The sequence below is a fragment of the Arachis duranensis genome, chromosome 6 (assembly GCF_000817695.3).
Source record: "Arachis duranensis cultivar V14167 chromosome 6, aradu.V14167.gnm2.J7QH, whole genome shotgun sequence".
NCBI lineage: Eukaryota > Viridiplantae > Streptophyta > Magnoliopsida > Fabales > Fabaceae > Arachis > Arachis duranensis.
Window position 1 is genome coordinate 81,257,417 of NC_029777.3, and position 16,109 is coordinate 81,273,525.

The window sequence follows — 16,109 nt, forward strand, 5'->3', positions numbered from 1 at the left end:
AACCGATATTCAATAAACCATTTCCAATGATTTGCATCTATTCCTGATGGCTTACGCTTGAGGTTTTCCTCAAAAGTCAGTTCTTTGTCATAAACCTTATGGAATAAATGATTTCTTGCATTCCTCTAGGATCTTCCTATTCTTTGTACAATTTCCCGCTTTATTCTCCCTCTTCCATCGTCCTCATAGTGAAAGACTCGCTACAAATAGTTCAGATCATAAGATAACACAATGACGATGATAAAGATCTTCTATCAGTGCTTTCACACAGTCATTGTAACCATTTAACTTTAACTCTAAATCCATTCTACATCACAGAACTTTATACGCGAGTGATCAAATCAACATACAAGCAAATATGATTGAGAACTTTCCACCATGAAAACTTTATCCTAAAGGCTAAGTTCAAAATGCAAGTTTCACAACCAATATAACCATATAAAGAGCAAGAATCATGTCCAATATAAGCATGCCTAATCACATAAGGCCACATAACTTGGTCCACATAAAGATTAACAAGAGCTTATCATACAGACAAAAAATCATAGTAGGTGGACCTTGATCATGAACTTCAAGAATAAAGAGACCCTTGACAAAGATGGCTCAATATTGAGTATTTATTTTTCAGTAATCAAAGTTAGCTGGGAACAAGCGCATGAAAGACATTCTTACCGTCTATATTCCCTCTTAACATACACCTTATCAGTAACAGGATCAAATCAAATCTTGATGGACCGCTCACCTGATCATACATGCCACAAAAATCATAAAGGTTCCGAATAATGATAATGGAAAAATCACCTTCAAGATATGAGAAGAATCCCCCTTGCTGGACCAGCTTAGTAGTGATCAAGTATATATCACTTCATTAAATAATGATTTTAGTTACTAATACAATTTGTTATAACTTTTTGGTAAAGGAACCCATCAAATCCTATTAAAGGAATCAGGCTGAATCTCTTCTACAATAGCTTTTTACAGACAGGGACAACAATAACAGAGTTGAAAGTTGAATGGGTTTTTAGTCGGAGGGTTGAGGAGGAGCAGACTAAAAATTAACAGAAAGAAAACATATAATAATTAACCACTTGAAACAGACTTATATATTATCAAAAGACACATAATTAGACATGAACAATTCTCGGCAACAAAATTTAAAGCAGTGAACCAAAAGAAACCCAACATGCACTATCTTTCTCTAATTTACTAGACAAAAATAGAAAAATAGAAAACCAAAGAAATTCACCAACTGACGGAGAATAGCAGCACAAAAAAACAGCATAACCAAAGCTAGTCAATAATCAAATAATCTCTCAATAAAAAATTAAAACCACAAAACATTCAAATTTTCAAAGTTAGGAGGGTAAAGGATTCAACTTATGCAAATGTGTTCCATATTTATTTTCTTCTGACATTTTGATTTAACCAAAAGTCATAAATATTAGCTAGTCACTCTCTAATTGTTTACTATAGGAGCAACTTTAACATTTTCATGAGGTTCATAAGTTTTATTATTATTACTATAATTATTAGTTATATTGCTATACACCAAGGATCGGACTAATTGGGGACTAAGCTATATAATAATGTAGTGCAATTTACACTAAACAAAAAAGTCCTTATATATTTATCGATATTCTCTAAAATTTGTATGGTCGATATCATGTGTGTGCGTCTTAATCTTTCCCTTGTACTGTTCATTTAATAGAAAAAAAGAAAAGCTTTTTACACTTAAAAAACGGTTGAACGACCCAAAAACACTTCAAACATTGGTAACGCCTTACTTTATCAACAAACTTAAAAATTACCTTAACCTGGTCAAACGCATGCTCTTTGAAAGCCTTATTCATTGTCTTCCAACTAGTTTCACAAATTGGTAATTGTTGAAAATCAGCCCCAAAAGTCCCAAAAACCCGCTCAATAGGCTTGCTGCCTGACCAACTTGTTGCAACTATCTGTTATGTCGGAGTATGATCTTCTTTCCAGGAGGAAGTGCTAATACTTCCTTAACAGTCAGCTCCATACAAGAAGTCACGCCATTTTCTAACTGAGGAAAAAAGCTTTAAACATTAGTTTACTAAGAGAATTAGAATGTAAGGAGAAGAGTAATTACACTTTATAAGAAACAAGCCAAAAAAAAAAAAACTATGACATCAACAACCCAAAAATTGGTGTCCTTTTTTGTTGTTGTTGGCATTGCCTTGACGTTCAACTTCATGCGCGGCAAACAAGTCGTCGACATGGTCATCAAACGACTTGACCTCATCCGCCTCCGGGTCATAGTCTTCATCTTCTGAATGGTCATCTACAACTTCATGTAAATCCGGATGCTCTGTGCGTGTTGCAGGAGCTCGAATGTCCCCCATGTCACTTGACAGAGCAGCCGTGTTTTATTGCGCGATGGTCAAAACGGTACAGCGTTAACACGAGATTGTCGAACACCGTTACCAGAATGCGGAGGTGGAGGCGCTCTAGCATGTCGCTGTGCACTTGATGTATTTGCTCCCGTATCCTTCGTTTCATCTGTGTGCTAAAAATAAAGTAGTTAGTACATCAACCAATTTTTTTTTTCAGTATTCCCACGTTGTTTTATTAAAAATTTTTAAATTAATATAAAATATAATAAATAAAAAATATAATTTATTTAATTAATAAAGAGTGCAATATTTTTTATTTAAGAAGTAGTGTTTAGGGTGAATTTTTTGCCGTAATGATTAAGAAAAATTTCGTGTTTTAAACCGGAGAAAGTTTTTGTTTTGCGTTTTTAATTGATCAATAACTTGTAAATAATTAATTTATGTTACAGATTTTTTTTTGGTGACTATTTATGTTACAGATTTAGATATTCCTTTTATTATTACTTCAAAGTGTTATTTTCACAGAAAATAGTTTAATTCATAACATTTTGAGGAAAAAAGAGAAAATTCTATAGTAAATGAGGAGCCCGACACTGAACTCAGATAATTTTTTCTTTCTCATCCTCACCCTCACTATTTTCTGCCAACAGCAAAACCACTTCAACACAGCATCAACACAAAACGACGGAAGCTCCTCTCTCCGCAGCGGTAGCGGCGGCGGCGATTTACGGCGGTCTTTCTGCTTCTCCCATTCCTCACCTTGTAAGTATTAAACCGTCCTTGCTTCCGCCACTTCACTGTTTTCCCTTGCAAAAACGAAAAGAAATGTTAGGTTTTCTCCTCGAAACCGAACGAGATTTGGATAATATCATACCCTGCTTCTTCCCCAACTAAATCTCCTGGTTTTCTTTTATTTTCTTTTTTTACCCCAACGATTTCCATTTTTTATTATTTTTTTTATTTTTATAATATTGTTTTTTCATTTTTTTTAATATTTAGATTTCGGATATTGAACTTTTTATAAAACGGTGACTTAGAACGATTTCATTTCGCTTTCAAATTCTGAGCAGTCTGGAATTTCTAGTTGCACAGTGTTCGTAATGCTGTATGTATGTATGTATGTATGTATGTATGATTAGCTAGTGGAAATTTTATTGTCTTGTAGTATCAAAACGCAAATGAGAATATAGGACATAGTTTTGTTTCCCTCCAATTAATAGTTCAAAGTTGCTTTATTTGCTTTTGGTCGTGGTGATTATTTTGTTTTCTACTGTTCCGTAGGGTAGTTTGTAGTAGTGGTTTATTATAGGGTTTTGTAAAGGGATGCTTTTTGACTTATGAGTTCTGATGAAATAATATTGGAGGAAGTTTGGAGAATATTGTAGTTGGCTGATGGCACAATCTTATTTGTGAAAGAGTTTAGAGTGCCTTTTTTTTTTCTTTTTCTATTTATATTTTGTCAGTTTAATAGTTCATTTTCTGAAGCGTGCTCCAAATGGTTATATACACTAATTTCTTTTTTCCTATTAGTTTCTTTAAACGGGAGGTTGATGTATTAATCTTCTTGTAGTGTGCTTGTTCAGATGCCCCCTTTGTTTTCAGTATATATTTTTGCACTGATGTTAGGTAAGCTATGACTTTTACGAGGCATTTTCTTCAGTTATAGGTGGGACATAAAATAACCATATGTGCAATGCAAGAAATGCTTTGTCTAGTAAGTGTTTGATGTAGGGACATTTGGTCAAGTCAACTTCCTTATGAACTATGTCACATGGTTACTAGGAACATGTATGGGATTTAGATCAGAATGGGAGAGATGCTAAACAAATGATCATGGCAACTCTAAACACTCTCAACTCCTTAGTCAAACATTTCTGTGGGCTATATATCTCTTATACTATAATCTATAGATCTTTTCTTAAGGAACTAATGGAAAACAGTTATTCTCATACTAGATTTGGGGAAAGCAGTTGTTATTTGAATTATATTATACTAGCGAATAGCAGGCTTTGCCGCATTCCCATACTTATAGCAATACTTATTGTCCTTTTTCTCTTTTTTATATATATAGAAGTAAGAAGTTGATTGACTTTCTTCATGATTGATTTACATCCTTTTTGATTGATGCATACTGTGCACTACATGTAAAAACTCCAGGGCATGTGAAACTTGTCAAAATGAGCACCGATGATTTTGATGGACAGATATTAGCAGAGAAGTTGTTGAAACTCAACAATTCGCAGCAAAGCATTGAAAGTATCCTTCATCAATCAATTACTCTGCCCCACTCCCCACTCCCCCTCCCACCTTTTTCCTTATTGTAATGCTATTTTCCATTTTGGTTATTTTTGTGCTATCAAGTTGCTTGTAGCACCTATATCTCATTTTTGGCAACAAGTGTTCATTACATGGAATTCAATGTCTGTAACTTTGCAGTATGGTTTCCTTAGGTTTAGATAAATGAATCTAAAGAAATGTGATCTGTGTCTATGTTTGTTTAATTTAGTGCATGAGTTGACATGGGCTACTTACTTAGTGGTCTCATTTCTTGTTATGCAAGTTATAGTTTTGCAGGTTATTAGCCACACACTGTAGTTTCTTTGCCACCTTGTTGAAGTAACTGGTACATATGATAGATCTTGTTATGTTACGGATTTAGATCAAAAGCAGAAGGTTGGCTTTATTTGCTTCTTCTTTATAGAAGCAGCTGCAGAAATTTTTCCCGTAAGATTGAATTTGTTATCCTGAAGCTGGTATTTGGGGTTGTAATGTGTGTGTGTTTTGTGGTCTATGATTGGAAGATAAAAGGACTGTTGCACCTATAGTATGCAATTGTATAGGTATCTTGTATATGTCAATAAGTGAAGGGACATTGTAGCAGCTGAAGCTGTTCAGTTCATGACTAAGGGCTAGTTTGGATGGAAATGGATCCTCTCTGTTTTTTTTAACATTTGAGAGAATAAAGTGTGATCTCTCACCTTTAATTCTATAAGTGGGACCAGAAATAAATATGAGAGAGAGAGAGAGAGATCAATGAATGGTTAGATTAAACACTGGATACCATCCAGTTTTTTTTTTTCCACTGGAGAGGATCCATTCCCTAGTTTGGATAGGTTAATAAGTAACTTTTTATAACTTATGAAAAGTTACAACATTAATACTTGGTACAATTTTCAAAACTAACTTGTGACTTTCTAAAAAGTCATTTAAAGTGCTTATGGAGAAGTAAAAAAAAAAAGACTTTTCCTATAATAAAAAGCTTTTTATTACTTTCCTTTTAAAATAAGCACTTTTATGATTGAAAAACCAAATACAAAATAACTTATTTATAAGTTACTTTTAATATAAGTCCGTATGTTTTAAGCTCATTTTCCAAAAGAGCTTAATTAAGTTGTTTATCTAAACTGGCCCTAAGTGTAAAGTGAAATAAATAAGACTTGGACCACTAATGATAATTTTCTGGAAATGATTATATATGTTGGTACAATTGGTTTAGCTTGACATAAAACAGGTGAATATTATTTAAACTTATGTTACCTCTTTCTTGTGTGTAACCCTGTAAAGTAAGAAAGTTTCTAGTCAAAGTAGGAGTAGCTTAGAAGTACAAGGCTAGAAAGGAGATTGAATGAAATATATCTGAAAGTTATTCATGCATTTTTCAGGTTGCAGAAGTCACTATCATGCTCAAAGATCTTTCCAACTTAAGTATCCCCACCTAGTAGGATAAGGTTTTATTGTTGTTGTTGGTTCCAACATAAGTATACAGGCTCATTTATTTTCTAATATAGGGTGGTTAAATTCTTATGTAAATCTAATAGCATGTTAGAAGGTAAAACTGGGTGTGTCCTTTTTTCCTTGAAACTTTTTCTAATGATATATTTTAAGAAGATTTTGGACCTTTTGGCAGGAATAAAGAAGTTAGGATGTTATAATAGTTTCACAGTTTTTTGGAGGAAAGTATTTCCAAAGGTGTTCTTTGCTCTTCCTTTACAATCAATATGGTGGGTCAGACAGATTGTCGTTTTTTATTTCTGTTATTGCTCTAATGTCCAGCTCTTGAATTGCTCATCTATGTTCTATGTAACTGCTATTTACTCCACAAATAATGTGAACGTTTTTTTCTTCAACCATCTTTTAGCCAGTTGACTTAATATTTTCCTTTGTTTTTTCCTGAGGTTTCTTCCTTTCCCTATTGTACCTAGTCATTTCTTTCTAATATCATATTCATATATTTGGTTTAAATGCTCAAGTAACAATTTTATTTGAATAGTAGCTAGGAAACATGATGAGTTTTTTAATTATAGTTAATGTTTAGATGAATTTTCTTTATCTTTTTAATGGATTTGAAAAGCATTTATTCAAGGGGAGCCTTGGAGTACGGTTGAGTTGTCTCTATGTGAACAAGTCATGGAATTAGTCATTGATGTAATTATCAGGTTTGACTGCCTTTTTCTAGATCTTGCATTAATGTGGGTGTTAGTGCACTTGGCTGTCCTTGGAAAGTATTTATTCAAACATCAAAGATAGAAGAGCAGTATAAAGCAGGATAGCGAATTTATTAAACAACTGATGCAACAAAAATAAAGGAATGTACAGAGCAGCATAGTCTCATGCATATCCCTAAGGGAACCCTTCCTATTCTCCTAAGGAGATAATTAGTGTTGCAGAAGCCAAAGATGTTTGAGATGTATGTTACTGCCTGTACCTGAATTATCAATAGCTAGTTGGATTTTTTGTGTTGCCATTTGGCAAATGAGGATAGCATTTTGTTCAATTTTCTCCACTTCCTTAAGATTTTTGAAGATGTATTGTCAGAGATATTGATTTCCCCATAAAAGAGTGATAACAATTCACATGATTGGATTTGATTGTGATTATGGTTATTTCCTTTACTCTTCTTTGACGAGATCCGTGTATTTTGTATTCCTTACATATCCACTCAGCACTATCCCGATGGTGTATTTCCCATCGCAAGAAGGCAAGGGAAATTGTTGAAACATGGGATAAATTGTTCAATGGTTCGCAGAAAGAGCAGCGTGTCTCTTTTCTGTACTTGGCTAATGACATCTTGCAAAATAGTAGGCGAAAGGGAAGTGAGTTCGTAAATGAATTCTGGAAAGTTCTTCCTGGAGCTCTGAGAAGTGTTTATGAAAGTGGTGATGAACAAGGAAGGAAAGCTGTGACGAGACTCGTAAGTGTTACGCTCTTCTGCTATAAGTTCTGTAAATCAGTTGTGTCACACTTAATATAGTCAGCATCTTCATTCTATGCTTGTATTTTAATTCTGTAGATTTGTGGCTTGGCTCGGGTAATATCTTGTCTTCTTCCTTCTTTGGGATTTCTCTCTGATTAAAATTTCAATATCGATTTAATTGGTATGGTTGAAAGATATTTAAATTTTCATGTTAAGGAATATATATATATATATATATATGAGGGCTAGAGGCCCAAAACACAGAAGAAACTAACAAAGTCCACATTAAAGTATCTAATTCACTACTAATAAGGTTTTTTTTCTTTATTTTTGTGTGGGGGTGGTGGGGGCCACCGGGGGGTGTTAAATAACACTGGATTAAGCTTTGGTGAAATTATTTTGTTCTGAATAAAATTTGGCAATATTTACATTCCAGTATTTGAGTTGTAAAAGTGTATGCTTTCCTCCCTTGAATTCAGGTGATATTTTACCAGGACCCTTGTATTTTGTAATGGTATTTTACCTTTTCATTTTAATGATTCTGTTAATGTTGTAGATAGTGTTGTCAAGACCTAAACCGAATCCTCATACTTCTTCTGTTGAAATAGCTCCCTGTTTACATATAGCTCTGCCTCATCTTCAACACTAAATCAAGGGAGTTGTCCAGCATGATATCAATACTAGCAGTGTCCTAGTCACATCAGGATCTAGATTTTATGTCTCACTACTTGTCTGTTGTGGGTCACATTCTCGCCAGTCCATTTAATTCCCATATCTCATACAGAAACCTCTGTTTTCAATTGATGTTTTTCTTTCGCTGTAGAAAAAGAAATTTATTAAAGAGAATAGAGAGAGGACAAGATACCTTCCCAAGAAGAAAGAAAAAGAAATTCAGCAGGTCCTATGACTGAGGCATTTAGCAAGGCATGCCAATTTGTATGCAATTCTAAGAGAGAAATAACTCTTAAGAACCCATCAGTAGAGCACTACAAATAATTTTAAAAAATAGTCTTCGTTTAAATTTTGTTTAATTAGGGTTATTTTATCTTGGCTTACATTCCTTTACTGTCAGAAACACTAGTGAATAGAAAAATCTGAGCATTTCTACATAATATCTTCAGTTTATTCTAATGTCTCAATTGTCTTTTTTCTCGTGGGTCTAATTTTTTACACTATCATTGTATTTCTGTTCTGCTGCTAATGGACATAAGGTTGAGTGGAGCTAGCTTTGGCAATTCATTCGTTATAGTGATGAAGACTTGGTCATAAATAATTCTTTCTTTGTGGATTTCTGTTTTAGTTACTTGTGTCACTGTTATATGGTCCTGATGCACTAGAGAATCCTTTTTGTATAATTGATCTCATATAGTAGGAGGATAAGGCTATAAATGTGTTTTTTTTCCAGCCATGTCATGTTAGCTATGTCAGTTTCTTTTTATTATTATTAATGGTGATGAAATGCCATTGATCTTATCAGTTGTTTTGATGTTAGTTGTATCATTTTGTAAATGTCTCTTTTTTCTGATGACTTTTTCAGGTTGACATATGGGAGGAGAGGAAGGTTTTTGGTTCCCGAGGTCAGGGTCTTAAGGATGAAATTATGGGTACGCGAGGTCAGGGTCTTAAGGATGAAATTATGGGTAAGAGTCCACCTCCATCCTCTACAAGCAATGGAAAGAGTTCAAATTCTATTAAGATGGTGAAGAGAGATGCCCACTCAGTGAGAATTGTAAGCAACTAGCAGCATTGTTTTCTGATGTTTCTATATTAAGTACATAAGGAAAGTGGAGAATCACACCTTAAAAGCTAGCTATTAAGGACCATTCTCCTTAAATATGTCAAGTATTTCATACTACTCGATAGTCGATTTGGGACTTTGGGCACCCTATAATACCCAAATCCCTAACAATACACTGGCCCTAGGGAACTGACGTCCACACGGCTTCACTCTATTGACACTGACCCACCGGTAGCCACTCGGTTATCAGCTATCAGTATTTAGTGTTTACCTTAATCCATTCTATAGGCAGCCTTTTTGTGCGTCCGACATCCTTTCTCTGATAACATTGTTAAGTACCTAAGGAAAGTGGGGAACTGCATCTTAAAAGCTAGCTATTAAGGGGAAAGAACTACTCTCCTTAAATACAACATCAAGTATTTCATACTATTCAATGTGGAACTTTGGGCTGCCTATAATACCCAAGTCCTTAACTATCTATTGCCAAGTAGATGTTTTTTGATATGTCTGATCCTGAGGTGTCTCATTTCTCTGTCATTATCATTGCAGAAACTGGCTATTGGGTGTTTGCCTGAAAAAATACTGACAGCTTATCAGGCTGTTCTCGATGAAAATACCAGTGAGGAAGCTGCCTTAAACAAGTGTGATGCTGCTGTACGAGATATGGGTAAACTTGTTGAAGATGTTGAGAATACATTGGCTCAAGGTAAGAACGATTGCTTGAAAACTTCAAAAAATTATGCCTGTTTCTCTCCCTTCGAATTCCTTTGCCCTAGACGGCCTAAACATTTTATGCCCCTTTCTCTATATTGACTGAAGCTAACATTTGCATCCAGAATAACAAATATTTAATTTCTGTCTGTTTTTTTTTGTTATATTTTATTTTTCTTGGTCCAACTTCTGTAGTGCCATTTGTTGATGGTTTTAATTTTGGGATTTGGATGGATGGGTATCATAACTGAAATACATATTTTGAAACAAAACGGCAAATTGATGACAATTACAGGCTTGGTGGTGAGTCTTGTTGCTTTCTTCTTTAGGCTGCAAAAACACAAACTTTGCTTTGACATTTCTTATATATCACCTTGCTGTGAGATGCTGATAATTCTCTCTTATGTGCTCGATCCATGTTGTAGTTCTACACTGCCTTGAGATGAAGACCTATTAACCTTTATAAGAGCTTGGGCATTTCTAGCCTCATGAGCTAGCTTTTACCGTTGTTAAAATTATGAAGATACTTGTTTCAACTTTATCTTCTGATATCAATTAAGGATTTGTGAATATCTGCAAATATATTTCTTTTGTTCTATCACTCTTTGGTATACCAACATTACCTTTTTTGAAGATAAAACCATACGTCACCTCTCTAGTTGACCCTAATGGTAATATTGATCACCTTAAAGCTGGATTCGTTACACAGGGTTAGCTTCAGACATATATGCACTTGATCAGCTTAAAGTTGTTTTTGTTTACATTTTTCTTTCCATGGAAGCTATAAGTCACTAGCCGCTATATCCAGGGAATCAATGGCAACTGGTTAATCCCATCAATGCTGATGCTATATTTGTGTAACCCGAACAGTTACTGGATTTGTATAATGGGCTAGTGGGATTGGAAAATCTACCAGTGAACTCGAATAGTATAGGATGATTCTTTATAATGGTGTAGATGGATTAGCCAGAACTTTTTAAGGGACCCAAACCTAACTGAGCCATGTGGATTTAACTGGTTCTAATTTTATTTTGTCCTAAAACTGACCTATGTGCACCCCTTGCTATATCATTTGGATATTTATGTTGCCTTTCTTCATTGATCATGATGAGGAAATATACATGGAATAACCACTTGGGTTTATTTCTCAGGGAGAGTTAGGGTTGGTGTGAAAATTGGGAGATTCACTTTTTGCAGGCTGATATACTTCCCAGGTGGCCAAGAGCATGGTTTGGAAAATTTTGTACTATTATCCAAGTTTCTGACATGAAAAAAAAAAGTGGTGATGATCACTGAGTGCTTATCAACATTACAGGAATGACTTGATTGAAGAAGCATTTTTTAGCACTTTCACACTAAGGATTTAGAGACATGAATAATAGACTGCAAACATAGCGATAGTCCTGGATTCTAACAGCAAATTATTGCCAGATCAAGCAGGGTCTTATGCTAGATAGATTTCAAAGAATAGTGGGGAGGTTAAATTATCTCACTATTGTTAGACTTGATATTTCATATTTCATTAGTGTGTGTAATCCGTTTATGCAGTCCCCCATGTCTGATTATTGGGATCTTGTTATGCGGATTTTGATTATATCAAGAAGGCACGTGGTTGATGTATATTGTGCAGAGTCCATTTATTTAGTCCCGAAGTTGTTAGGTATCATTCTGTATATGGGGATGGTACACTATTGAGGTGGTCTACATCTGAGAATTGTGTCTCTATTGGTGGTAACCTTGTGTCTAGGAAGAGCTAGAATCAAGACATCGATCAAGTGGGGATTGAGCATCAATCCATGGCTTAAACTACTTAGAAGCTAATATGGATCAAACAATTGCCTCCAGAGTTAAAATTTGGGTCGGTTGCTTAAATGAAGTTGTTTCGTGTGAATAAAGCAGCATGGCATATTGCTTCCAATTCAATATCTAATTGAAGAACTGAACACAGCGGCTGATTGTCCCTTTATCAGGGATAAGGTGGTATCCAAGGAGATTGTCACCGTGGTTCCCATGATCAATTGGCAGTGGGCCTCAGAATGATTGCATTTGTTACAAGCTTGGTGTGTATGAACTATATGCTCTAGCTCGAGGGTTTATGTTGAGATTATGATGAGATTTGTTGAGAAGACTTTATATTTTGGTATCAATTAGGGATATTTAAATATTTGTAAATTTCAATCATGATTATGTGTAATGTTTCGGTGCTTAATGCATATAAATTCAGTACTAAGGAGTATCCTCAAACAATACACCTAAACAATCATCTCAAGTGGGGTTGAAGTTTGACCCATTCAATTTTTATTTTATTTTTTATTTTATTTTTTTTTCAGTATAGGCCCATTCAATTTAAATATGGTATTTGTATGTATCATATGGTTTTTGATGGGCCATCTGCAAATGTTCAGTTTTGGAAACTTCATGTTCTAGATCTCTAGTCTTGGGCAATAGGAAACTGGAGTCCCACATCACCCGGAGATAAGGCCTAGATAGATAGTCTTTAACTATGAGTTTGTGTAACCAAACAGTTATTCAAGTGTTTTTTTCCCCCAATTTATTTGGCTAACAGTCACAAGTATTTCCCTTCTCAGCATTTCTATCCAAAATCGCAATATTTATTGTCGTAATATACTTCCATGTTTTGTTAGGTCATTTGAAGAAATGTGCATGGCTTCTCTTCAAACAATAGAACTTTTATCTAATTCTATTCCAAGAGACAAGTATTTAATATTTGTTGGATATTTCATCAGGGAACCAACTGGGATCCACTTTGATGAATGACTTGCAAGAGCAGGAAAAGGAGCTTAAACAATATATGGAGCAGCTTGAAAATGCTGAGGCTGCGAGGATTTCTTTGCTTTCTCAGCTTAAAGATGCACTGCTGGAACAAGTATAGTAGTTTCTACAAATATGATTGAATTAAAATACCGAAAACTAGTAACTGCTTACTAATATAAAGCTTTTCAGGAATCAAGGCAAGACATTGTTCGCAGCCAGTTGCTGGTAAGAACTTGTCTTTTGTTACTGACTTTATCCTCTATGTCTGTCAGTGTCATACTGTTTTGGGCTTTTCATGTATTACTACTATTATTATTATTATTATTATTGTTATTGTTATCGTTATTGTTATCGATGGTTTAACCATCTTGTCTAAAGCTTAAGCTCTCTTGTGTGGAGGGGCATGATTGGTTTGTATATCAAATTTTCCCCCTTGTGCAAGAAGAGTGTATAGTGGATTTGAAGTATGAATAATGCACACCTATCTTTGGACATAAGGCTATGTTTGTTTATAGAGACAGGACACTGAGACATAAAATCATGTTTGACAGAGGAGACATGGACAGAGACAGTGTGTCCAGAGACACTGAATTAGTGTATTTTGTGTCCATCCTGACAGGAAGGACACGGGGATACTAACAAGGAATACAACTTATTTTTCATTCTTTTTTTCATTATTTTTGTCAATTTTTCATAATTATATTTTTTTATTATTATATTTTTCATCTCAAATTTTTTGAATGAAAAAAAAATGAGAATAAATTAGATTTTCATAATTTGTTCTAGTTTATTACCAAACAGAATACAAGAACACAATTTTATGTCTCTGCCCATCAGTGTCTTGTCCTGTTCTGTTCTCAGAAACAAACGTAGCCTAAGTGTACACAATGCATATTACTAACTTTAATTTGTGCTTATGCTTCACATTTACTTAAGAATATTGAACAAAGATTGATTATTTGACCCCTTAATCATTGAGATTTTGAAAACTCATGCATAGCTGCTCTTTAAAAGGTTAAATTATTAAGTAGAGGAATATGAATGAATGGTTTTTATCTGGTAACTTCATTCAACTTTCCCTTGAGCATGAATGTACTATATGGTAATTCTCATGAATTTTGAAGATACGTTTGTCATGTGGATTTTTATTATTTTCTTTTGTTTTGAAACCAGATTATTTGGTCATTTCCATTGTTGTTGGATTAAATCTCCCATAAAACATGGTTTTGTAAATAGTCAAAGGACAGAAATACAAAGGGCACCAGGCTTTTTCATTTTGGTTTGAATAAATATAGAATTTTGTTTACATGACTTCTGGATAAAAGAATGGCAAATGAATGCATGAAACACGGGGAGGGTAGATATGTGTAGTCTTGCCCCTGCATGTGGAGAGTATATTTCCAAAATTAATCTTTTCCCAAAATTAATTTTTTTCCAAAATTAATCATAAAGGAATTAGGTAGTTCTTTAATATCTCATAAGCAACATTTCAATATCTTCATGCTGAAATGAATAGAGGGATCTCCGGATTAATGAACGATCATATATGCCTAGTTTTACGTTAGCAGCATATTCATTCCATGTTTTCAACATTTTATATAGCAAATTGATGGTTTTATTATTGTGAAGGTCGCCCGGGGACAAATTGAGAAAGCAGCTGGTATTCGGAAGCGGCTTAACCAAACTGCAGAAGCCACTCTACCACCAGTGCAATTAAACACCACCACCACTTCTCAGCCTACCTATGCCCAACAATCTATGTCATTTGCTTCATTCCAAACTACTGAAGATGATAACAAGAAGGCTGCAGCTGCTGCTGTTGCTGCTAAGCTTGCTGCATCTACATCCTCTGCTCAAATGCTTACCTCTGTTCTCTCTTCTCTTGTAGCTGAAGAAGCTGCCTCCATGAATGGTGGCTTAAGTTCTACTGGATTTGCATCAGGATTATTCAACCCTGAGAAAAGACCTAAACTTGAGAAACCTATGTCTGTTACTGATGTTAACTCTTCTGACATTGCAAGCTCTTCCTTTTTCTCTGCTCTACAACAGCCATCAGCCATAAACATGTCATCGGTCGGCTTGCAAACCATGTCTCAAGCCAATCAACTACAACCGACATTTGCTTCAGCACCCACACCCCCGCCTCATTCTCCTGCAAATCCACCATCAAATCAATATGTCCAATCAACAGGTTTGATGGTTGGGGGAGCAGTACCTTATGTTTATGGATCAGTTAACCTACCGCCTCCACCTCCTTTGCCTCCGCATGTGGCTATGGGGTTGTCAGTGCCCAGCTCTCAACCTCCACAGCAGCAACCACAGTCATCACCAGGAGGATTTTACAGGCCATCTAGCATAGGATTTTATGGGCAAAGCCACCCATCAACGCCACCACCAGTACCTAGGCAGTGAGCATTATCTGAACACACCACCAGCCGACACTGCGGCAAAAAATTGTTTCTAGTTCCTCTGGGAAATCTATGTAGGCTGAGGATTTTCCAGAATCTGTGTAATAATGTATATTATTAGAAAATTAGAAGTGGCTAGAGTTTATAATTAATCTGTAGCATTTTACACCCCCTTTCCTGCCAATTTTCTTTTACCTACTGCTTGAATTCTGAGCCGCAGGCTTCGACATTGTGACGATACTTGAGATCAGCCATGCCCATTACTGTTGAAAACAGAACTTCAAGGGGTCCTTACTAGTGCTGAAAACACTACGGCGCCTGTGGACCTCGTTTTGTTTCCTTGATGCTGCTATGGGGTAATGGCGTAAGGCATTAGCAGCTATTCTTATTCACCTCTAGATGGATGCCGATTATCGATTCTCCATGAACTTTAATGTCATCATCATTGTGAGCAAAGTATTAGAGTATTTCGTAGGTGTTGGATGTTAATGTAGACTGTAGAGTAATATTTAATTGACCGGAAGTTTATATTTATATTCATCCATTTGGAATTTAGGATAAAGAGGTGGTGCATTTTCGAAGTGGCGATTCGCGAGTTGCAAGGAAAATATAGGCCGACAGTAGAGGAAAATATTTATATGATCTCATTATTCTCGTCCGTGCTTAATGTCATACACTCATACACATGATTGAGTCATGAGTGATTAAAACGAGTCTCACCTGAATTGACGGAATATTAAAAACTTTGGAGAGCACTCTATCAATCAAAACTTGGGTTTCCTGGTCAGATATAACCATGAATCCGTTAATATAAAATGGATGAAAATAATACTTACATAGCTAAATATTTGTCGATCAAAATAAATCAATAATGAAATAGAATATATGAAGTGTTCTTCTATCAATCAAAAAGGTTTCTTGTTAGA

The 16,109-nt window shown here is 35.1% G+C and overlaps 1 protein-coding gene across 1 annotated transcript; it reads left to right on the top strand.

The window, feature by feature from the left end:
* Positions 1-2,907: 2,907 nt before the first annotated feature.
* LOC107494173 (uncharacterized) lies at positions 2,908-15,657 on the top strand. The gene is made up of 8 exons (XM_016115208.3): positions 2,908-3,119; positions 4,515-4,613; positions 7,301-7,548; positions 9,089-9,280; positions 9,839-9,995; positions 12,748-12,887; positions 12,965-13,000; positions 14,405-15,657. Exons 1-8 carry the CDS (start codon positions 2,936-2,938, stop codon positions 15,185-15,187), a joined length of 1,839 nt encoding a protein of 612 aa, XP_015970694.1. The 5' UTR covers positions 2,908-2,935; the 3' UTR covers positions 15,188-15,657.
* The last annotated feature ends 452 nt before the right edge of the window (positions 15,658-16,109 follow it).